The 23429-nt window shown below is 39.5% G+C and overlaps 1 protein-coding gene and 1 long non-coding RNA gene across 5 annotated transcripts; one reads left to right on the forward strand and one right to left on the reverse strand.

The window, feature by feature from the left end:
- The first annotated feature begins 1079 nt into the window (after positions 1-1079).
- LOC139758351 (uncharacterized) lies at positions 1080-13607 on the forward strand. Its single transcript, XR_011714802.1, has 3 exons — positions 1080-1208; positions 4212-4456; positions 12360-13607. It is a non-coding gene; the product is annotated as an uncharacterized lncRNA (long non-coding RNA).
- Positions 13608-14870: 1263 nt separating this feature from the next.
- LOC139758350 (von Willebrand factor-like) lies at positions 14871-18888 on the reverse strand. 4 transcript variants are annotated; one of them, XM_071679644.1, is made up of 11 exons: positions 18802-18888; positions 17333-17399; positions 17063-17233; positions 16801-16914; positions 16451-16686; positions 16209-16361; positions 15939-16109; positions 15695-15757; positions 15433-15541; positions 15194-15319; positions 14871-15038 (listed from the first exon to the last, which is right to left on the reverse strand). In XM_071679644.1, the coding sequence occupies exons 1-11, from the start codon at positions 18871-18873 to the stop codon at positions 14998-15000; spliced, it is 1323 nt and encodes a 440-aa protein (XP_071535745.1). In that variant the 5' UTR covers positions 18874-18888; the 3' UTR covers positions 14871-14997. The 4 variants fall into 4 exon arrangements, with proteins under 4 accessions (XP_071535745.1, XP_071535744.1, XP_071535746.1 ...); XM_071679643.1 differs by lacking the exon at positions 18802-18888 and adding an exon at positions 18155-18247; XM_071679645.1 differs by lacking the exon at positions 18802-18888 and adding an exon at positions 17688-17753.
- Positions 18889-23429: the final 4541 nt, after the last annotated feature.

Genomic DNA, 23429 nt, shown 5'->3' on the forward strand with positions numbered 1-23429 from the left:
TTTATGAATATGTGTTTGCGTGTGTGTGTGTGGGTGTTTCTAGACTTTTTATGCTTGATTTACGTCAAGTCATTCACAAAGAGGCCGTGTTAGAGCGTGATGCGCAACAGGCCAGCTTAGAACAGGAAGCGTACTGTTGTGGTGTGGGAGCAGAGATGTGACCGATTTAGAACATGGGATTTCCTCCCTCGCTCTATTATTCCCTTGCCTCTGGCTCTGGGGCGAGTGTCATTGTCTCCGGCAAAGACATAACCTTAGAGCGGCGCCCCTGGCAGAGTTACCGTGAAACTGTCTGTGGGTGCGTCTGTATATTGTGTAGATGTGTCTGTGTATAGCGTGGGTGTGTCTGTGTGTGTGTGTGTGTGTGTGTGTATATCTGTAGAGAGGAGTGAGGTGAGGGGAGGGAAGTGTGTTATAATGTTTGTCTGTGTGTCTAAGTGTAATGACCTGACTATGATTATCTATTTGTACAGTAGATGTGTGCGTGATAAATGATGAATAGATGATAAAACGATTTATTAGCTTCAAGCAGCCATTCGGCTAAAGATACACAGTTGACGAATTACATAATTGTGGGGTTATGATAGTAAATAGTTATCAATTGATCACAAAAGGGCTCAAGATAAAGATAGGGTTGGATACTTCTACGCTTGGATTAAGGACACGAGTGAAGTCTATTTACATGCTCCAGGAATGGGTTTACAGATCATATTCCATGGTTTATACATGATTCATCTATCGATGATTCGTTGAACATTACGTGATATAAAGTTACTACATGTCGATTGCATTACAGAAGCATCGTGTTTACAAATGTATGTAATGGCGAACATTAGGTGATACAGAATTACATAATGGTTGAACTGCAGTCGAATTGCTTTGACGTACATGGTAAATATTAAGTAAAGTTGCATACTCGTTGAACTGTAGTGATACTGTGTTGATCTATGTATTCTATGGTGAACATTAAGTGATGAATATTTTCACGTTGGTTACGTTACAGTAATACAGTACTTGACATCCATATAACTATTAGGAAACCAAGCTATTTGCTTGTTTAGCTGGGCACTTGTTCGTGGATTGTTTACGACATTCACGGCAGTAGGTGTGGGGCAGTGCTTGCATCTGTACGAGCACTGGCTGGTATAATGACCCAGGGAGGTCATGGTGACGGGTTTCGGCCAGGCGATAACTCCTCTGACCCATAGGCAAGTTTGTTTATGATGTTTCCTCCTACATTAACCCTCGTCCTCTACATGCCACCGCACCCACTCTGCTTTCTACGCTTCCTTCCACAGTTTCCTGTTGTGTTTCCTTACACCACATCACCTCATTATCACTGTCTATGTCTGCTTGGAGAGAAAAGTGCTTTTATCCATAGGATACGAAATAGATCACTTTTATCAGCCATTTTTAGTCAGTCATTTATAAAAGGGAGTGATCGAAACGCTGGTAGTGACTTATACACAAACCTGATCTTACTGTCAAGCTCCATTGTCAAAAGTCCGTTATCAGGGAGCAGAGATAGTCCACAGGGAAATGGTGTTTCTTCAACTCATGATTAACTATGTATCACTTTACCATTATCTCTCGGGCATATCCTCTTCATATCACACCATGATCGTAGTTATCGGTTGATATCCATGATGCTTTGTTCATTGTTCTGATATTCAGCATTTTGATAACAACGTCGACAGACGACCTACAGTGCGTTACGGGATGAATGAGATTTAATGAGAATCTTCTTTGTTTCATTAAAAGATCATTCCTGTCGAAGTGCGTATCTCCGGAGAGGTATAAAAGTAATATTCACCTGTATCCAAGACGCGTACAAAAAGGATTTAGCGGGAACACTTCACCCCAGTAAAAAAAAAGAACACTCATTTGTTTTGTGATAATTATTTCCCGAAAAGATACAAGGTCCAGGATCTTCCTCTCTACGACACACTCCTCTATCTGTGGTACATATATTTTTTCCACAGTAGCTACAGGAAGAACGTGTTGCCAGTTCGGTTCTCCCCAAGCGAAACATCGTCTGCGGGGGGGGAAAAAAAAACCGGGATTTTCCATATCGCTGTTGTGGTAAGCGAGAGCGTTGACCCAGACTGCGGCAGCGGCTGCCAGACCACACAGCCTTCCTCCCTCCCTAGCACCACACACACACAAACACACCACACACACACACACACCGATGCGGGACGCACCTCCTCCGCTTATCAGATGGAGGGGGAAGTCATTCCCCATGCCTCTGTGCTATTGTCTCACGTGGTGAGTCACTTGCTCTTGTTTAAAGGCCTTGAATACTTGGTGAGGACTTGTGATAGCTGTTTAGAGCCTCTTTTCGTAGTCTAGGACTTCGTCATCCCCTCATCCACTATCATTTTGCATATTGCTCTGACAGGTAATAGCAAGTTACGGTGATGGAAGTGTCACTATGATACTGGAGGATCACAGCAGTGTGACTGTAGTTTGATGTCTATCTATCTGCCGAATAAAACTATTAATGAGACTTCAGCTCGTAGTCAACTTGTAAAATGACCAACATAGATACACCAGTGCTTAGGGAATATCCCACAAAGGCATGCGAGGTGATGCAAAGTCAAGGGTGATTGTGGGAGAGATCGACGTCATAGAGATTAGTGAAGTATTAGTAAGAAGCAAAAGGGTGAGTTATGAAGATGCAGTACAATGGTTATATTGTAAGTATGGAGGGAACAAAAGATGTCATTTGTGGACTCAGAGTAGGTATTTGTTGGACATATGTGTGGTATTACTTTTAAGCTTTTGTTATTGGTGAATCATTCCATATTTCAACATTCCCACTGAGGAAAGAGGACTTTGCTTCGTTCGAAGTGAAATGTTTGTCCTCGACTTTATACACGTGGTGTTAAAGAACCTCTTGATAATGACCCAATTTGTCTGAATGGCTATCACGCTAACTGTAATCACTCGCTTTCCTGTTAGGGATAAGTCGTTAACCTTATGTAGAATACGTAATACCTTGTACTTAATGCCACACAGGGATAGAATACACGAAATATGTAGCTATGTTTGCAGATGTGTGCATATTGTGCCTAAAAAAATGAAGAGGTGATGGCAAACTCGTTTCACAAGATACTCGTTTTACATTAGAAACAGTGGCTTTCCTTGACTGCTCATGGACGCAAGTCTGGTACCACGAGGAAACGACTTTTCCTCGAGAATTTTCGCTTCTTCCTTCTCTACATCTCTGCAGCACAGATTGATGGCCCGATAACACAATCCTAGCCTTCAACATTGTCTTTTTTCCTTTCCTGTTTCTTGACATATCTAAACCTATTTTCCTAGCCTTAAACTGTAGCTCTTTTCCGTATGTATGAGCTGACCTTCACGACTGCAATTCTTTCCAGTGCATGTGTACTAGCACAGAGCGAATATGTATATATATATATATATATCTTTCATTCGCTCAAATTCCTTTATGGAAGTGAGTGAGTGGCATTTGTTGGATCATAGGGACGACGTAGACTCGTTTCGTTCCGCAATATTTCGAGGAAGCGAAGTCCTCATGCATCTGGCTGGCTACTTAGTATGTGGCGGCAACATGACCTTGCTACACAGAGATGCCTCTCCAGTAGTATTTTGCGTATCAGCAAGTGGTTATTTCCGATGGTTTGATCAATTATTGGTATAGTTACTGTAATTCACGTTGTGGTTCCATCAATTATTAGTATAATTACTATACTTTAACTATTGGTTTGATGAGCATAATAGTTTGGTCACTTATTGTTATAGTTACTTTAACTAGAGGTTTGATCAGTTATGAATGTCGTTATCTTACTTTACATAGTGGCTTAATTAGTTTCTAGTAGTAACTGTATCTTACCAAGGGGTTTGATCAATCATTTGCATAAATACTGTATATTACATAGTGGCTAAATCAATCATTAGGAGTTACTTTAATTTACATAGTAGTTTGATCAGTTATTAGCATAATCACTGTAATTCCTATAGCTTCTATACTTAAAGAGAACTAGAATGGAAGCCAAAAGAATAGAACATCCACATTGGAAAAATAAAATCCACTGAAGGTATGCACAAGTCGTGGTATCAGGCTGCCGTGCAAGTTTTTCCCAATCCTCCTCAGCTTGCTCATGCCTGTTCCTACTCTGTGGAGCAGCTAACACACAACAATACACTGGTATTCTGGTTTTCTGTCCCCCTCCATACAGGTTTGCCAGATATGAGACGTCAGAAGCGACGATTCCTGTGACCAGTGAAGGACAGCAACTTTTATACACAACGTCAGACAGACACGTCTTGTCCTGGATGAAGTAGGGGGCCGGGTGGTGTTGACGTGTGCGTGTGGCAAGCAGCAGTCTTGGTGATGATGATGATGATGGTGACGTCACTGAGGGTGGTCAGACCGCACGGGGCCTCGCAGTCTTGAGGCCCAATGATGTACCATAACATAAAGGTAAGCCTGGGGGTGAGGAGGAGGAGGAGGAGTACTTCTTTACATGACGACATTTTAAGGTTGGACCAGGAAGTGGGGTGGATCATTGGCATCATCTCCCTCTACGCTTAAGTGACCCTCGTCCTTAGAGATGCAATTACAGTACGCGTTTCCCACCACCCCCACCACGCCCCCACCGTATCCTAGGATGAAGCGTTGATCGTAAGAATTTTCTCTCACCTTTTTTTAATTTAAAAGAACGAAACTCTAGACATTGCAGAACCGTCCTCCAATTAGATATCGCAACACAAGCCGATGTCGTTGGCCGATAAAGACAGCTGTTACCAGCGTTGCTTCCCATGAGTTAGTTCTCTCTCTCTTGGGGGACGGACTATGACCCTGAGGTAAGCAGGGGGGAAAACCTAACCGCTAGTGTGTAACGCGGAAAACCCCGGTGAGTGTAATGTTAGTTGCTCTCCAAATTGGTTGGTATCCAGTACCAGACACGCAGAGACGAGAAAAAACAGACTAGATAGACTATTTCTCACTATTTCCATATATGCCCTAAAATTCTCGTAGAAAAATGATCCAAGGATTCACAGAAGAATGCGAGACTCTGTACTATATAAAGCTACTTGCGCTACATAATTAGGCTTGCAACCATGATTGTGATAAATGATGCCTTGTACGTATTAAAGGCAAAGACATCCGAGAGTGACATCGACCTAGATCTTTTATGGCTCTTTGATATAATTCATGAAATCCCGAGGTAAACTATGTAGAATACTGGCTATCACTGAGCTTGCTCATGTACGTAAATGAGCGATGGTTACCTAAAGGCCAGTTCATGGGAGTGACAAGGAACTTCTCGGACAAATGGCCATTCTTAGTGAATTATTGATCCTTGTTCAGTAGATTAGGATACGTTCAACGCTGACTTATCGTACAAGAGTTGTTGTGGGGGACCGTGGAGGTCTTTGCCTATAATTGGCTTCCGCCGGCCATCATCATACTCTTAGATGAGGGAAAAGAAATTCAGTGATGACATTTGAAGGTGAATGGACACTTTGAAGGTGAAGGAGGTGAATGGACTCTGTGTGTAGACAATGTGAGAAATGGACTCTCTTTTAGGGTAAGCATTCTTACCATGTTCTACACGTCAGTCCTCTTGATTGGATTAATTGCTGTGGGTCTCACAAGTACGAACACACAACTCTGTGACCAAATCTCAACAAGTACGAACACACAACTCTATGACCAAATCTGCTACGATTTGGTCATAGGCGTTTATGTGGCGTGTTGGTGCACTTGCCCTCAAGTTGATTCGACATTCGCTTGCCTCCTGGTTGTTGACAGTAGAGTTAGACACACTAATGGAGCAGTGTCGTCACAGATTGGGAAAGATGTTAAGCTTCTGTAGATCCCAAGTCTTGAACGTTTATATGTTGCGTATACGACACCATTTGCCTCATAAGATAGATTTTTTTTTTTTTAGTGAACTATTTAAGTCAGAAACTCTTCAGATGGTTCAAAGTAACGCGCGTGGACAATAACATTTCGATCGTCAGATATTATTGCAAGATGAATCATAAGCCGAGATCAATACCTAACTGCTAATGTAAGCACTTCGGTAATTCAATTACCCCCTCATGATAACTGTCCATCGAGAGCAAACTTTTGAACTTTGAACACCAGTCCCTTACCTAAACCCGGCTCTAAGTTCGTGTGTTTAATGAAATCCTCTCCATTAACCACTTCACAACACCAGCCTCGAGCTGTGCGAGAGTTGCATCGTGAAGAGGAATACAAATACAATGGAATTCAAACGCTAGCAGCGCCAGTGGGTCCTGACGTGGTTGTTTGTGTATGTATGTATGTGTGTGTGAGAGAGAGTCGATCAGAATAATCATGTAGTAATGTGGTTTTCGTGTCGTCCCAGATGTCTTATTCCTCTTTAACATCACCTGAGTTTGGAGGGGAGGTGAAACCTGTTTAGGAGTCTTGTTATTACTCGATTACTCCAATTATCATCCTCTTCCTGTGTCCCCCACCTCAAAGCCAAGGTCATTTGGTCCATCAGAGGAAACCTCAGTGGCTGTTGGGATGTATACTTGCCATGTCGTTACTGTTGTTGTAGTCACTGTTGTTGTTGTTGTTGTGGCTGTTGTTTTTGTTGTTATTAATGTTGCTGGTTACTGTTGTTGGTGTTACTACAACTGTTGTTGCTATTGTTGTTGCTACTGTTATTACTAGGGTTTTTTTTTGGCTGCTGTAGCTCGTAATACTTTTGTTTATGTTTGTTATAGATACAGGTTATTAGACGGACATCGATTTACTTACAAGAACACTGAAAAAAAAAAAAGCTGACTTGGCATTTTCTTTTTCTTACTAGCTTCAATAACGTCTTTCAATAGATAGATATCATACCAGCTATGTTTTCCTATCATAGATATTTTCTTTGATGTATATTGATCACTTGAAAAGGAGCATTTCTGTGGCGAACAGAATTTTAGATATGTGGAACAAATTATCGATCTATGGTTAATCAGTGTGCCAACTCTCATTGTAAATTCACTATAAGTGACAGGGAAAACTGATGTAAACATTACCGCCTCTGAAATTGGTGCAGTATATCGAAGCATTATTGTTAGCAATCCCCTGTCGCAACACAGCCCTTGTTAGTGGCTTTTCTTGGGGAATTTTGTACAACACAGACATAATTACCCAACCACAGGAAATCCTTCTCCAAGGTTCATGTACAGATCTGCACGAATAATATATCCCGTAACGTATATATCCATCAGTAATTTGCAAAAATGGACTGCGTAAAAAAAATTAAGAAAAGCATAAGGCATATTATGTATATTTAGAGAGAGAGAAATTTACTTCAAATGTTTGCCATCATTACCTGTGCTGTTCCATTCCTTGTTAAAAATCATTCTTCAACTTGTTGATGACATAGTTACTAAATGATATGTGTTACAGATTCACAACAATGTTTCGTAAACGTCAAAGTTGCGCCAGATATCCAAGCAAATGTAATACAGAAGCTCATGCTAGTGGTGGTAGGTACAAATAGATATGTACTTAACAGAGGTGAAGGATTAATTAGTATATTTGTGCTCATGCACAAATATAGTTTGGTAGCGCATTTCCTCGAACTCAGTGTATTCATTTTCAGTGATACACTCTCTCGGTGTATTTCCATTGATGCTTCTTTACCTCAGTACGTTCTTACTGATTTATATTCGTTGCAATATGTGTACTCGTACTGACGTATTTCCTCAGAATTTGTATGTGTGCACTGACTAAATGTTTCAGAGTTAGTATGCTTGTTCTGATTTATTTCCTAAATTTGTTCTTCTTTTGCTTGCACCGATGTATTTCCACAGCTACATTGTACCTGTAGCAATGTATTTCCCCTGAACCACTTTTCTTGTAAGCTTGTGTTCCCTCAAAAGTAGGAAAATCTATACGCATTTGCACGCTCTCTCTCTCTCTCTCTCTCTCTCTCTCTCTCTCTCTCTCTCTCTCTAAAACAACACCTGGCAACAGCCACCTAATAATCAACCTTGGGGATTATTCCTTCGACACTACTACAGTTCCTGTCGGGGAGCCGTGAACCCAACCCGAAAGAAAGAAAAAATAAAAAAACGAGAGGTTAGTGAAAAAAAAAACTGGTTGTGGTCAGCACGTCTAGCCCTTGTGTTCCTCTCCACTTCCATTCTCGGAAGTGAGACGAGCATTAGGGACAACGACCAGGGTTCCACACCGTTCCGAGAAGCTGGAAAAATCCCGCTTTCTTGTACATAATTGGAGTGGTGGTGTCTGTGTGAGGATTTTTCTAAGCAAATGGAAAGTCCAAGCCATCTTGGTCAGTTGCTGCGCAATAAACCAGTTTTGGGGTGAGGAGGGGGAGAGGAGGACGAGGGTGCGGGGGGGGGGGATGATTGACTGGGTGGGTAGTATAGTGCGTTTACGTGGGGGAAGCAGTGGATGGAGTTACTGGAAGACTGGATTCGGAAAAACACTTGGGGTGTGTGGGGGAGGTAGCTCTGGAAGACAGAAGTAGGGAGGTGGGTGGAGGGTTAATCATAGCGCAAAAGTTCTAGAAAACACGAAGTGGGGGTAATTCAGGTGGTGTTGGAGGAGAATGAGGATGTTGGAGATGAGTGCGAGGGCAAGTTAGTGAAGATGAGGGTGTAATGAAGGTGTAATGTAGAATAGATTAGGGTGTAGTGAAGGTGTAATGTAGTATAGATGAGGGTGTAGTGAAGATGTAATTTAGTACAGATGAGTGTAGTGAAGGTGTAATGTGGTATGGATGAGGGTGTAGGAGACAATATTACTTTTTTTTATGACCTGACGCCTAAAATGATACAAGCTGGGTTCATGGACGGCCTTAAACAGGCCGAAGAGTTTAGTAAAAAAAAAAAAAAAAAACCTACTGTCGACTTCCTCAGTGGAACGCTATGCTGCTCTTCACTGTATCATTGTAACAAAAGGCTGTATAATGGTTGTTCTCGAGTGATAGCTATGTACCTTGTTTCCTAACAGTTTTAACAGGGAGTGCAAAAAAACTGATAGGGAAAAACTGAGATTGTATATGAAAAGAGAACTAGGATGATTGTTAAAGGACGAATAGAATATTTGTGCTAGAAAATTTAGGTTCAATATATGTGATAAAAAGCATGAATATATTTCTGTGAACTTTGAGTATTTGTTTAGAATATCTGTACAGGAAAGGGTAATATTTCATAGCATCTAACTTTATGATATCTTTGCAGTAAACATAAGATATATAGGGTAGGAAGCATAGGATATCTAACCAGGATAGTAAGAGATATCTCAACCTGGAGTCACGTGATATCTCGTAAGATATCATAGGCTATCTGTCCAAGGAATAGAAATATATACGTACAAGTAAGCATGTCTGTGGTAGGGATGTTCACAAATTATCTGCAGCTGTTGTACATACCAATGGACGAATCCTAGGGTGAGATAGTGAACAGAGAGAGAGAGAATAAGAGGAAGAAAAAGAAGAAGCAAGAAGGATCAATAGGTGTCGTGATGTGTAAGTCGAGGTAACAGGAAAACCCCTAGTGAGGCAAACAGATCACCAATCACCATCATAACCTCAGCTCTGACCTTCGCTAAAGGTCATTATGACATGAAAAAAATAAATATATGATATGGAAGAAACAACGCATGTGTAAAAGGATCATTTTGCTTTATTTCTTATCTATCGTCTCTTCCCTCATATTCCTTCATATATATATATATATATATATATATATATATATATATATATATATATATATATATATATATATATATATATATATATATCATAACTGTTTTAATACGCGACCCAAGACTGTTCCACAAAATTAAGCACCACCAGACTAGATCTGTTGACTATATGTGGACCCACAAGGACACTGAGTACAGACTAAGTAATATGCTGTAAAGACCTTAGCACCTTGAGAATTACTCTGATATATGCGTGACAGTATAATGTGTACACTTTTTCAAGGCCACTTAACTTCTAGCCACTCTGGGGGCATCGCATGTAACAACACAAAGAACGTAACCAAACGCATAGCCCCCAGCCCACTCACCGACACCAGGTTTGTAGCAGAGGAAAAAGAATCTCTTAGTGTCCTCCATAAACAGCTCATCCAATACACCCAAAACTATGCCTCACACCGTCTCATAGTCCATCCTGTCAAAGATGGGTGTATCCAAGGTTGTAGGCTCCTGCGACCCAGGGCTGTGTTACTTCCAGTAGCAAAAAAAAAGATATGGGGACACTTTTAGGGAATGAAGTTCTTCGAAGAGACTGTGTACTTCCGATGACATAGCCTCGAGAAAAGTGACCTTTCACGCAGGCGGCGCCCGGTAACACCATCATATATATATATATATATATATATATATATATATATATATATATATATATGGACTTTCCAGGGCGTATGTGGAACCACCCACTGTACTTGTCTAGTTTTTCTTCCTTACCGCTGATCTTGCCAGCGTCAGGTAACATCCAGGGGATAAAATCTTTCGTCACAACGATGCAATGATTCTCGAAAATGAGTTCTATTTTTGCGCATGATCAGCGTACCCGTCCGCATTCTCCATTAAGGAAACGATCTTTAAAGGACTTCGTTCAGACAGAGAAAAGCAATATCTCTCCACCCGCTATACTGTTTATGATATACCTGATAAAAACAGACACGTGTATATTCGGCTGTCACTGTGAGATAAGGAATTGTATGCGTTCTTTAATTCGTCCGTCAGTTCGTTCAACATTCCTCTGTCCCATGTTCAGATGTTTGTTCTATTGTTCTTGGCGTCGTCTTTTCGCCAGTCATTTGACTGTTCGTCCCCTCCACCCGTCTGTTCTTCATCGTTCATACTTGGTAAATTGGACTGAATTTCGTCATGGGTTTTGCACATGCTCGGGCTGGGATATTCATGGACATTATCTCGGGTGGTTCCACAAGGTAACTCTTGTTTTTGTCAGTGGGTGAGAGAGAGAGAGAGAGAGAGAGAGAGAGAGAGAGAGAGTGTAGGGAAAAGAAAAACAAGTGATCATCTGTCTTATAGGCTTTGGTGGACATGTACTGGCCACACTGCACATACACACGAATGCATCCCATTGTGTTAAGTTTCTCCAACGACTTTTTCCCGGTCATAGACATGATAATTTCCATCATTATGGCTCGTCATAATCTGGGATGATTACCTTTCTCTGGCAAATCTTCGATCTGCCCAAATGATGTCACAAAGTCTCACATCACTGAAAAAAAAAGGAAAGAAATTACTTGCGTTTCAGAATATGAGCTTCAATCCCCTTTGATACCCCTAGATGGTCATTTGAATACTAGGAAGCTTCGGCATGTGTCACATTGTGGGAGGGAAAACCTTTCCAGTGACGTATTGCCACTGACGTCAGAGAGGCAGAGGGACTCAAATGAGTCAGTCAGTGGCGTGACTCCACCGGCCATGGATGGATCGGGGAGACTGGGAGGAGGAGGAGGAGGTGGTCGTCCCTCACCACAGTCGAGCGGGGTCACATTAAGACATCGCCTCCTCTTTGTCTGTTGCTAGTGACGTGCTTGAGAGCCTTCTATCTGGTAGCTATGGTAAGACCATCGAGACTGACTGACACGTCCAGAACAAACAGTGTGGCGTCGCGATACCCACAGGAAATGCCACCGTTAGGACTAGTTCCACAGGGAGGCCAGTGGGAGTCCCCAGAATTACCGGCTACCTGTGGTGGCCATCACCAGGCAGCAAAACATTGCCACGCTGGTGCCAGACGTATGATCCCTCACATGATGAAAAAAAAACTTTCACCTTGCCACGTGCGTCTGTCTTCCACGCCGCCACATCAGTCCTTAGAAAATGGGATACCGGTGTATTGAACGATATTGTAAATCATCCACGATCAAGAGTCTTACAGATGTCGTCACTGATTGTAAAGTCACCTCTGGTTTTCCCACAGAACTAATATTGTCAGAGCTCCCGCTGTTACCTGGCAAGAACTACAAGCCTATTGTTGGATATTTGTGCATGGAAAACGAGTGATGGTCATCCTGCACAACCTAGCGAGTTAGTCGTTTCTTTATAGGAATTAGAACTTGATTTTATTGTTTAAGCTTAATGATACAAAACCTTTGGTGAAACAATTATCATATTACCTTTGTTCTGGTCCTTAAGGGGTCAAAAACCTTTAATGAAACATTTGATTACTATATTACCTTTGTAGTGACCCTTCAGAGGTCAAAATTGTAGATTTATTCAGCTCTTTAGCTATTTGATGCTGGGAAGCTGATACGCAAACATGTCCCATATAAATAGCACATCCTGAATCTGTATTAACTCTTTTAAATCTTTTTTTTTTCTTTCCTTATAGTGATGCTTGAAGAGGGAAGATGACGCAGCGCTGTATTATCATCATGACATCAGCGTCCAACGAAGGTGGCGAATCATTTCTATCTCATCAAGAGGAACACCACCACCACAGCAGCTCCTCAACTCTCACCAAAACAAAGGGAAAGAAATGCCCACATCGTACATACAACTTCGTAAGATAGTGTTAATGTTATTGTTTAATGTACAGTTCGTCTTTGGCTTCCCCATGTGACACACTGTGAACCTTCGGTGTCACACTGGACAGTTATTTGATAATAATCAAATGTGTGTGTCTGTCTGTCTGTCTGTTCGTCTTAGTGGAAAGCCAAAGGCAGCCATGTCGTCACGCCTTTGTGCTTAAAAGACAAGAAGCTTCTCATCAGATGATGTTAACATTGACCATCTCGTCTCATTTGATAATGGCAATGATTGACCACATTATAGCTGGCCATGCAGTTTGTCCTGTGAACTTAAAAGGTTCCCTGCACTTGAAGTAAACTTGCCATCAAGACCTGATCTTAATGCTGACCTTTGCCTTGATTACAGTTAACTTTTCCTAGATTTTCCACACACACACACAAAAAAAAGAAAACGAGGAAATGGTCATGATTTCTTCCTGCTTAAAAAGAGAGAACCTGGACTATTAAAGTTTTTCTTTTAAGGAGGTGGGGAGGCGAGGCAAGCCTTGATGTAGTATGTACTTTACCTTCACTTATGATTATATCCAGAACTAATTATCGGCTTGCACTTCAGTCCCCGTAAGAGGAAAGTATTCAAGGATTATAGCTCAAAATCGAAGGAAAAAAATATTGCAATCTTGATCAAGTACAGTTTTCATATTTAATACTTGCACGCAGTTTGAGAATTCCAGAAAGCCAGTAGATGACGCCATTTTAACAATGTATGCTTCACATTTCAGGCTAAAAGGAACATCTCTACTTGATAGTGTGTGGCACGATTGTGTGTGTGTAGATACATATGATTTCATTCACTCATACAGTTATGGGGATATCTGACGTAGGTTACACTTCTGTATTCATTATTTTTCTTTCATCTCCCACAATTGACGATAGTTTTGCTACGATGCTAATAATTGTGTACAATGCAGATTATATACAAACGATCATCGATTAACTTAGTTGAACAGACAAAATGTACCATGATGTGTTTAGTGTCCTGGAGAGCGAATATACCAAGAATCCATGTCTTGAATAATGTCTAAACTTGAATGTATCATCCATTTCACTAACGAGTTGTTTGCATACCCGAGAATCTTAGTCAAAAGATACGAATAGATAAGCATAATCGAATGTGGGGACGATCTATCAAGCTTCTGTTGCCTGTTGGTGGTTTTTTTTTATAAATACTGGATCTGTAGAGTGATGTTGAGCGGTACCTCCTTAATAGACGAAACTCATGGTCGCGTTATTTGAATAACGAGCCAACTGACTGGCTTTATCTACATGCAGACAAACAATGTTGAGTGTCAGGTACCACCAAGCTTGGACGAATTGCACAATAAATGGTAATTTTGCCATTTTCGAAGTGCACTGCATATTCTAATGTGTACATTTTGTAATCAAGACCTTTTATTTAAGGACTCCCAAAGCTTCAAGGCTGCGCTACACTTAGTAGACACACGATGGACTCCTTTGAAGAAATATATATATATATATATATATATATGCGTAATCGACATCTATAGTCAAGTCCTTATATTTCGGCTCTTTAATATTTTAATTACTATTCATGCAAAGTGTAGTATCATGCATATTTTATGTTTGTCACATGGGGATCATACCCAATTTCCATGCGATTATATTTTTTTTTTTATTAACGGGAAAGTATTGAAATGCTTTTATGTTACCAACTGTAAACATACGCTATTTGCAGTGCATATTTATTTCACGCCAGCAAATCTGTGCATCATCCTCTTACAGCTCAGTATGGGCAGGTTACGGTGGATTATAAAAAAATTTAATGAAACTAACATACCACTGTCCCCTTCAAGGCTATTTGTGTTGAAGATTTTAAAGTATAAACCACTCAACGAGAAACTATATCTACTAATCTAGGATTAAGGTGATTAGTGGATTATTAAGCTATGACAAATCCTGTATAGTGGATCAAGTAACAATGGTTATTGAGCAATGACAAACATTGCTACTTTAATTAGATGGACTAACAATGGTTAGATGAACTAATAATGGTCCGAGCTAGATCAACTAACGGTATTTTATTGCTAAACTCTCTCGGAAACATTTAATACTCGAAGTGAATCATTTTCTCATACAGAGGACGACTCTTGGTAGCCGACTGGTGTGTTTTCATTAAGAGTTAATTCAACAGGGCGACAAACAGAATATAACGAGAGGTTATGGGGTCAGTTAAAAGTGGGGAAGGTTTCAGCGTCAAAAAACAATTGTTCATGAACATCTTGTTTTACGGTTACGTACTGAAGATGTAATGTTGCTATTTGAACTCTAAAGGTATATTTATGTAAATCTCCAAGTTATTTCTGGAATTTTTTTTTATTAAAATATTTGAGCTACCTCTACAAAAAAAATACATTTTTTGTTTACAAAGTTTATATCGAAATTAACTATATTATGTAGATTCGTATGTGATGGACCTAGCTTTCAGGGACTTCTATATTGATTGTGCTCCGTCTTTTTGAACTCTGAAAAGAGGAATAAGGAAATTAAAGTACCAAGAATTAAATAAAGAAATTAGTATACAAAGAAATATACAATTAAACAAAACCTGAAGACTTACTATGGGTCTATTATATCTGTAGATACTATGCTAGATTAATATACAAACTCAAAAACTTACTTTTGGTCTTCTTTATTATATCTGTAGATACTCTGAGGTTCTTCTGGAGTTCCAGGAGCCAAAACTGGACAGCCTTCTGGTCTTCCCCGTAACCCAAGATCATACATACATCGAAAGCACAGGTATCTGGAAAAGAAGATGGGGCAAAATTTAAAATGGGGTCTTTAAGATTATTCAAGAAATCTTGAAGTCTTTTAAAATTAATCATGGACCGTTGTATACGGCTAATTGATACTTACTAATGTGGGTATTCAGTTGTTCATTGTCTCCAATGATTGGACCCAGAGAATCTTGGCACATGGTCTTGTACCTTTCCCACTCGTATGATGTTACGTTACATGGGTTGGTCTATTGTAGAGATTAAATTGGTTACTAAAAAGCAGTTTTAAGATTGTTAAAAAAAAGACTGTCAAAGATAATCGATTTTTCATTTCGTAGTGTACTTTATGAATAGTTACCAATATCAGAAACGTTCAATAGATTATTCAAGCGATTACCAACCGTAGTTTCGTGGTGACAGTCGTAACAAGGTGCTTTGCAGGAATAGTCGCTTTGCGTATCCGTCTGTAGAAACGATGTTATTACGAGGGCGTATCAAGAGGATTAAGGAATATTTAATACTGAACAATTGATAAGGGATAAGAACAGACTTTAACAAAGTTTAGATGAATAGATAAAGCAAAGCAAGAAGTTATACACAGAAATCATAAGCATTTCTAACTATAGCGATTGTGTTTTGGCTTACTCTCCAGGAAGATGGGAAAGCCAGAGGCCAGTAGTTCAAGTTGTGTACTTCACCGTTTCTATTCGTAAAGTCATCGTCCACGTAGAAGTTGAAATGTCCGCAGAGACCATCCAGGTCACCAGTGTGGCTTGGATGGGCCCAAATATCCAGACGATGAGGACAGTGTTGGAGCTGGGCAGAATTTTAAACGATACAAATTAAATGTACAAGTTTACGAAATCAACGAGATATTAATGCATCTTGTTACGTTTAGTTTAACGTTAAGCTTACTACTAGTCTGGAGGAGCCCAGAAGCATGGTACAATAACCATCAGGATGATCAACGAGAGTACGCCAGACCAACACAGGATGGCACCCGGCGGAGGATTTCACAGTTTGAACTTTGCCAGGCTTCACGTGGAACGATTCGCCATTCACAATAAGCTGGAAGAGAGAATTTACCCATTAAAAATGTATAAAAGAGGTATAGAGCATTTATTTTCGTTAGAGAAATTATTCCCGGAATTTCTTACGTCAAAGACCGCTCCGTTGAAGAGCGTTATGACAGTGTGAGGGTCGTTCTTGAAGGTGGTGTGAGCGAGGCAAGAAGCGCGGCCGTAGCAGGCGACGAAGTCGCTATAAACAGCAACATCAGGGTAGTAAGTCAGGTCGCTCTGGGCGACGGAGTAGTTGCAAATGCCGTGCCAGTCGTATTGGTAACCGTCAAAGGTGTATATGTGAGGGTCGTCATGTAGGCAACAGTGGTTACCTAAGGAGATTCAAAGAGGAAATTAAGCAAAATTATGGCGAAGATATCAAGTTTAAGAACGAATAAAAATTGGAATTTTCGAAAAAAAAAAAAAAAAAGTTTGAAGAGACTTACAGCAGTCATCAATGGTACCCACTGGGGTCCAACAGCTGTTGTAACAGACCATAGGAACGCATTGGGCAGTTAGCTCCTCTCCCTCTGGATATAGCTGCCCGTCAAATTCGCAGCCTGTAAGCAAAATGAAGTTATAAATTAAAACTCGCAGGCTATAAATGGTATTGCTATAAATTTAAGAAAATAAATTTGGTGTTTTTTGGCGTTGAAAAAGGAATTTCTCAAGTTTCAAAACGGTGATATACGAAGGAAATTGACTTACAATTCTCATCGCCTGGTTTATCAAAGTAATGGCGTTCGACCTTCCCATTGTTGCAGACGAGTTGAAGGCAGATTTTCGGTAGGGTGAGAATTACGTCGCCATGATCGTAATGGGCATCGCCGTAACAGCAAGTTGCATGCACAGAAGGCGAAGTGTCGTACGATATTGATCCTGTAACGATGAACAATGTTGGAAGCGTTAAAACGAACAGTATCTTTTTCGCATAGTTTTTTTATAGAGTAGATTTAAGAGAAGTTCATTATTTCTTACCAAGAGCAAGATGAACGAATGTGAGAACGAGATAATGAAGAACCCAACCCATGGTGTTAGAGATATGCTGTAATAGAGCAAAAATGATTTTAGAAACAAGGTGTATAGAAAATGTAGTAATGTTTCTATATAAACAGACGCAATTTAAGATAATTATTTCAGAAGCATTTCAATTTCAAAAACGAATAGTTTACAAATACTTTGATATCAAGACCCAAAAATATTTCCATATAAAAGTTGCGTAGATATCCGAAAATTCTCCACTATAAATTCTAGCTCATGAAAACAAATTTAAAAACAAATTCGCCCCATAAAAAGAAAATTTCACACACGCCTCCGCCCTTCACCTACATACCCCGCGATCAAAACACGAACTGTCAAGAGAACATAAAAAGTACATCACTTTATAAATCATGGCTTACGCTGATTGGCTACAGGTTCGAGAGTGAAACTCCTGATTGGCGAAATTTGGCGGCAAGCTCGTTTCTTCCTAGGATAAACAAGTATATGCTTGTTTACATACACCCACGTAGTCAAATATGATCATTATTTACACACACACACACACACACACACGTTATCAAATATGATCATTATTTATCATTTCAGCTACAGAAAAATTTTTGTCCAGTCAGAAATCCTTTTCGATTCTCCTGTAATAAAATCCCGTCCATTGCACATGTCCTTACAATAGTGTAGTCGTTCAAGGTAGTATAAGAATCTTCCTCTCGTTCTTTAGATATCTGATAAAACAACGTGTAATTATCAACCATGAGGAGGAGAACAGATAAGCAGTATAGCGATCAACTCTCCATACTTTACCCTGCTGAGCTGTAATGAGATTAGCTTAACGTTGATCCAGATTGTGGGATGAGCTTCCTCAGTGTCAGGTTTATACATATTTTTTTTTTATTTCAGTTCCTCACTTCATACTATACTGAACCTCAGGTAAGTTATAGAAGTACAGTCAATTCTCAAGCAGATGCAGACTACCTCACCCTCTCTTTCTTGGTAAGGTGATAACCTCACCCAATATAGTTGTGTTTAAAACAACCTCAGGAGCTGGTTGTTGCTACTGTCCTCGCTCAAGCTGGGGAAGAAGGGAAAAGGGGCACTGGCGAGTATGGAGGGGGGGGACAATGGAAGTCTTAGTAATCTCTGGCAAGCTACCGTGGGGTGTTTAACGTTGGATTAACAACGTAATCAGCCGTCGGAACCCACCAAAAAAAAAAGTTACGAACTAGAAAGAACTTTTCAGGTGCAAACAAAATAATAGATACTTTGATACACATAATGGTAAAAAGTACAGCACACCAGTATTAACTATAATGACCCTATCAGGGTAAGAGTAATATGTGAAAGTATCTGTAAAATATTTATCCTGAGTCGTATCATCAATCAGACCAGTTCAGTCGTCAAAAAAAAAAGAAGGATAATAATCTTAATGAAGTTATCGAAACACCACTTACCACACCCGTATACAACAGACTTGTAGCGTCACCACACTCTACAAACCCTTCACCCAAACAGGTGACAGTCATATCGCGTCCCTTGTCTCTATCGCGTCCCTTGTCTGGCCTGTGTGTCCTTGACCAGCTGGAGTACAGGAAACCCCAGACCTCCACCACAACAGCGGTGGTGTTGCCACATGGCTAACCTCTTACTCACCCTTCCTCCCTCGTGGTTCATCCCAGCTGAGGAGCTCCAAATAAACCGATACGTAAAGTGATTTCGTAGATGACCTATAAGCAACGCATAAATTCTCTTCGTTCTGTTTTATCATACATGCAATGATGTATGTTCTAAAAGTAAGAATAACATGATTATAGAGCAAGTTCTTTATGTAAATCGTATTTGATTAATCAGATCAACCAGTTGCAAATAGTGCCTGATGATCAATAGAAAGAGTGAGACCTGCCAATAGAAGAAAAAAGTGTATAGAAATTCAGGCCAATTCTCGAAATGCCGTTTCGTTCAATCCCTTTACACCAATTTTCCTTAACTCAACCATATATCTATCTTCCTACCGACGGACTACAGACAGTTCAGTGCCGACAGAAAACCCAACTTGACAAACTATATCACCTAAGTTCACAAGAGTCTAACATAAAACAGAGAGAGAGAGATTTTGATGAAATATGGTAAAGGGGGTTTTCAGGTAGTTGGGTAAGTGGGTGATTACACACACACACACACACACACACACGACTTGACATACACACGCACGGCTTGGTTGCTTGGCAGTAAGCAGACGTTGAGGACATGTAGCGACAGACTTGCGATTTACATCACGTGTATCACGGCATGTACAACCCTGGCTTCTCTCGCACCTCTTTGACACGTGAGTTTATACAGACGACAGAACTGGTACAAGCCACAGGCACTGTAGGCACCAAACAACAAAAAGGACGGAAATCCTATGCTTCCTCTCTCTATATATATACCCACTTGGTACATACATGGGGTGAAAATTCCACTCTTGTAACATTCAAGTTTAAAAGGGGTTATAGGTGTGGATTCTCACTTTCTTCCAGCCTACGATCCAACTCCCTGCAACACCTCTACATAGAGAGCAATGCCACTATTCGTAGTTTAGTGGAAGGGCCGCAAGAAATGTTGGCCTCTGTTCACACCACTGGGAGACATCGTGTGGAAAAATGCTTTTGTGGCATGATATTTTTTTTCCTCCCCCTTCCTCCCACCTCTGATATTTCCGCTTTACCAATATTGTTTGTCCTTGGTGTTAATTGAGGCAATATTACTCATAATCCTGTGCTGATACATGAGATGTTTCTTATTTCTCGCTGATTCTAAATCTACTAGCACTCCATATTAAGGGATACACCTAATGTTTATCATACTGAAATTGCTGTATGTTTTTAGAAAGTATCAGATAATTGCTAAATCCTTCTCTGAAATCTCTAACAAAAATACTGAGACATGAGAGTTATGTCGGACGAAAAACACATATACATATTAAGATATTAAGATATTAAGAAAGATAAATAGGAAGAACAGATAGCTAGAAAAGGAAAGAGACAGAGAAGATATATAGGCATAAATGAAATAGGTAAATATCTGATAAGAAATCAACTTGACTAGGATCATTTGTGAGTGGATGTTAACTGACATCTTAGATAATTTAGTAAAGTTTCTCACACAGGGAAATAGCGTACAACCACAAACTATTGTTGTCCCGTTTTTGAGCACTTGCAATCTCCTAGCTAAAAATATCTTGACACAAATCATTACAGTCCACTGACACTTTTCTAAAAAGTAATTTTGAGACTTTTGATCCTTCGAATATATCTGTAATTGAGTTCAACAGAAGACTGATCAACTCTTTCACAAGAGGAAACTCAGCTGATCAACTCAGGAGTTCTGTAAGGAAGTCTTCAAAATCTTTCTCACAAGTCACTGATACAACTTGTAGGAAAAGCATCTTTCTCGTAACTGGTTAATTTCTTTTCATCAAACTTCAAATAGGAATAGAGAGGAAAGAATGTAGGATGATTTACTCTTGTTTCTACAGAAGGTGGATTTACGAAAATGTCCGGTTACTACACTATATTTTCTGGCATATATACTTCAAAAGTATCAGTACTGGTTATAATATCTTTACAAGAATCATTTCATGTGAAAGAAATATTCCAGTGAAATGATGATTAATAGATCCAATGATGAATAATAAATACTGTGATGGTAGATAATAGATACTGTGATGGTAGATGATAGATGCTGTGATGGTAGATGATAGATACTGTGATGGTATATAATAGGTAATGCAATGATGGATAATACATACTACAATTCTGTCTTAAGCTACTCATAGACATTTCCACCTCGATAGACTCCACGTACTTTAACTCTATTTCTCGATTTGTAATCATTATAGTCTATGATGGAAATATAAACCAATATAAAAAAAACAATTAGTCACATATTGTAAAGAATTAGATGGCCATATGTTTCTACTCTGTCATCATAAAACGTTTCCAACGGGATTTTACCTGCCGCTGTAAAGGCAAAAATAGGGAAAGTGTAATATTGTTTTAAACAACGTTGTCAAACGTTTTCAAAAAAGAAAAAAAATAAAGAAAAAAACTGTGACATGCTCAGCAAGCGGGAGTAGGAAAACCTATCATTCTTTTTTTTGGTCTATTGTTTTTACAATTGATTTATAGCAGCTATTGTTTCCTATTTGTAGGCGATCCTGTTATGGAGGCAGAGGATTACGCTGGTTTTCAGTCTCTACTGTTGTTTGAGTGATGTCTGAAAAGCATTATGATTCAATATTGGTTCCTTCGTTCTCAGTACATATGAATTATGCGTATTTACAGTAACAGTTGGAAGTGAAGAGAATGTATATGTCAATGCTTATGATCTAGATACATGGGTATACCTCTACTCATATCAGTCAGTAGATATGTATGTTGAACAGTCTGAAATTTTTCTAGCACATTGTCTATTTTGAGCACTTTCATCCTTCTCATGTAGTATTAATCTACATCATTCTCTCTTTTATCTATTCTGATAACCTCATTTAGAATCACTCTATACCCTCAAACTCTACTTTGGGCTGTTTCTTCTCCACTAAATTCCTTATTTTCATCCTATAATTCCTATCATTTCTTCACACAGTCGTAATTTCTACAGACATTATTCCCACTATTGACCTTTTCTTTCTCCTCCACCTCTCGCATTATCATCCCATTTCTACCCAGGGGCATTATTATGCAAAGCCCTCCCTCATTAGTCTCTGTGGCTAATGGGATACTTGGTCATATAACCATTTCTCTTTAAATGAGAAAAATACACACAGATCTTGATAATTTAGTCATAGCAATGTATATTCTAAAACTGTTTAGATTCACTGATAAAGGCTTCGTAAAAATCTTCATAGCGCAGTATTGTCTGAATTGCTAACCAATATTTCAGAAACAAAAGTTATTGCCGAATGTAACTAAGGCTGATGTGAAAGTATGAAGGGAAATGCGTGTCTGTGTGGGTTGTGTGTGTGACGGTGTGGTGGTGTGAGTTAGTGTGAGACAATGAGGATGTGTGTGTGTGTGTGGGTGTATGTGAGCGACCGATAGCGTGAGTTAGTATGAGGGAATGAAGATGTGAGTGTATATACGTGGGAACGATAGTGTGTGATAGTGTGAGTCAGCGTGAGTAAATGAGGATATGTGTGTGGTTGTATGTGGGAGGACGGTCGTGAGAGTTAGTATGAGGAAGCGAGTAATGACCATATTCAGTAGACAGAAGGTCGACACAGGACACTAAAATTCATAGGAAAACATCAAGTCTTGGATAATGACAATGTTCAAGAACAGCAGACATTTCTTGTCCTTGCTTGATAGTAAAGACGTTACTTTCTACGCCAATGATTGTTCATCTTCTTGAGCAATTTTCACCATTAATCTTATGATTGATTAATGATTTATGATTAATTAGTGATTTGCGCATTTGGTCGATACTTTTCAGGAGGCTTTGTGTAGAAAAAATGGTATCCATAAAAGACGCAGTGCTACCGTGTCATTTGATCGATTATATGTCGAACATTATGAATCGTTCGGAAGTCATGACAATTTGGCCAGTGTATATATATATACATATATATACACACGCACACACACAACCCCACATCGACGGCATGATACAAAGCATTTGTTGGCGGGGCAAATTCAACGAATATATAATAGATTCAGAATTAATGACCCTTTCAACACCGTGCAGCCATCAAATCCTATAACAAACGCAACGTAAAGTCACGGAGCACAGTTCTGACGATAGAGCGAAGTGGTATTACTATCTAAACACAGAAGTGGGCAAAAAAAAAAAATAGAAATCCGGTTTTTTCTTTCACAAGTCATATATGTTTACAATCAAAATGAATTTGATAGTGTTTGGACATGACATTTCCCAGCGAGCACAGACCATTAAACAAGATTAGGAGACTACAGATTTTAATGGTAAAACATATGTATATATATATATATATATATATATATATATATATACTTTTTAAGAGCTACATTTCATACATATTTTCTTTTACTGTCACTTTAATATAGTTTCTCTTTCTGTACGTTAA

Source organism: Panulirus ornatus, chromosome 30, assembly GCF_036320965.1.
Source record: "Panulirus ornatus isolate Po-2019 chromosome 30, ASM3632096v1, whole genome shotgun sequence".
NCBI classification, from domain to species: domain Eukaryota; kingdom Metazoa; phylum Arthropoda; class Malacostraca; order Decapoda; family Palinuridae; genus Panulirus; species Panulirus ornatus.

What these genes read in the sequence shown, in the direction of transcription:
- LOC139758350 (XM_071679643.1), bottom strand. Translation starts at nt 18,232, where the DNA reads ATGTATAAACCTGACACTGAGGAAGCTCATCCCACAATCTGGATCAAC. An exon ending in ATTCGTTCATCTTGCTCTTG is followed by an intron (nt 17,234 to 17,332) that starts GTAAGAAATAAT and finishes TCATCGTTACAG; the next exon opens with GATCAATATCGTACGACACT. An exon ending in TGGGCTCCTCCAGACTAGTA is followed by an intron (nt 16,110 to 16,208) that starts GTAAGCTTAACG and finishes AATTCTGCCCAG; the next exon opens with CTCCAACACTGTCCTCATCG.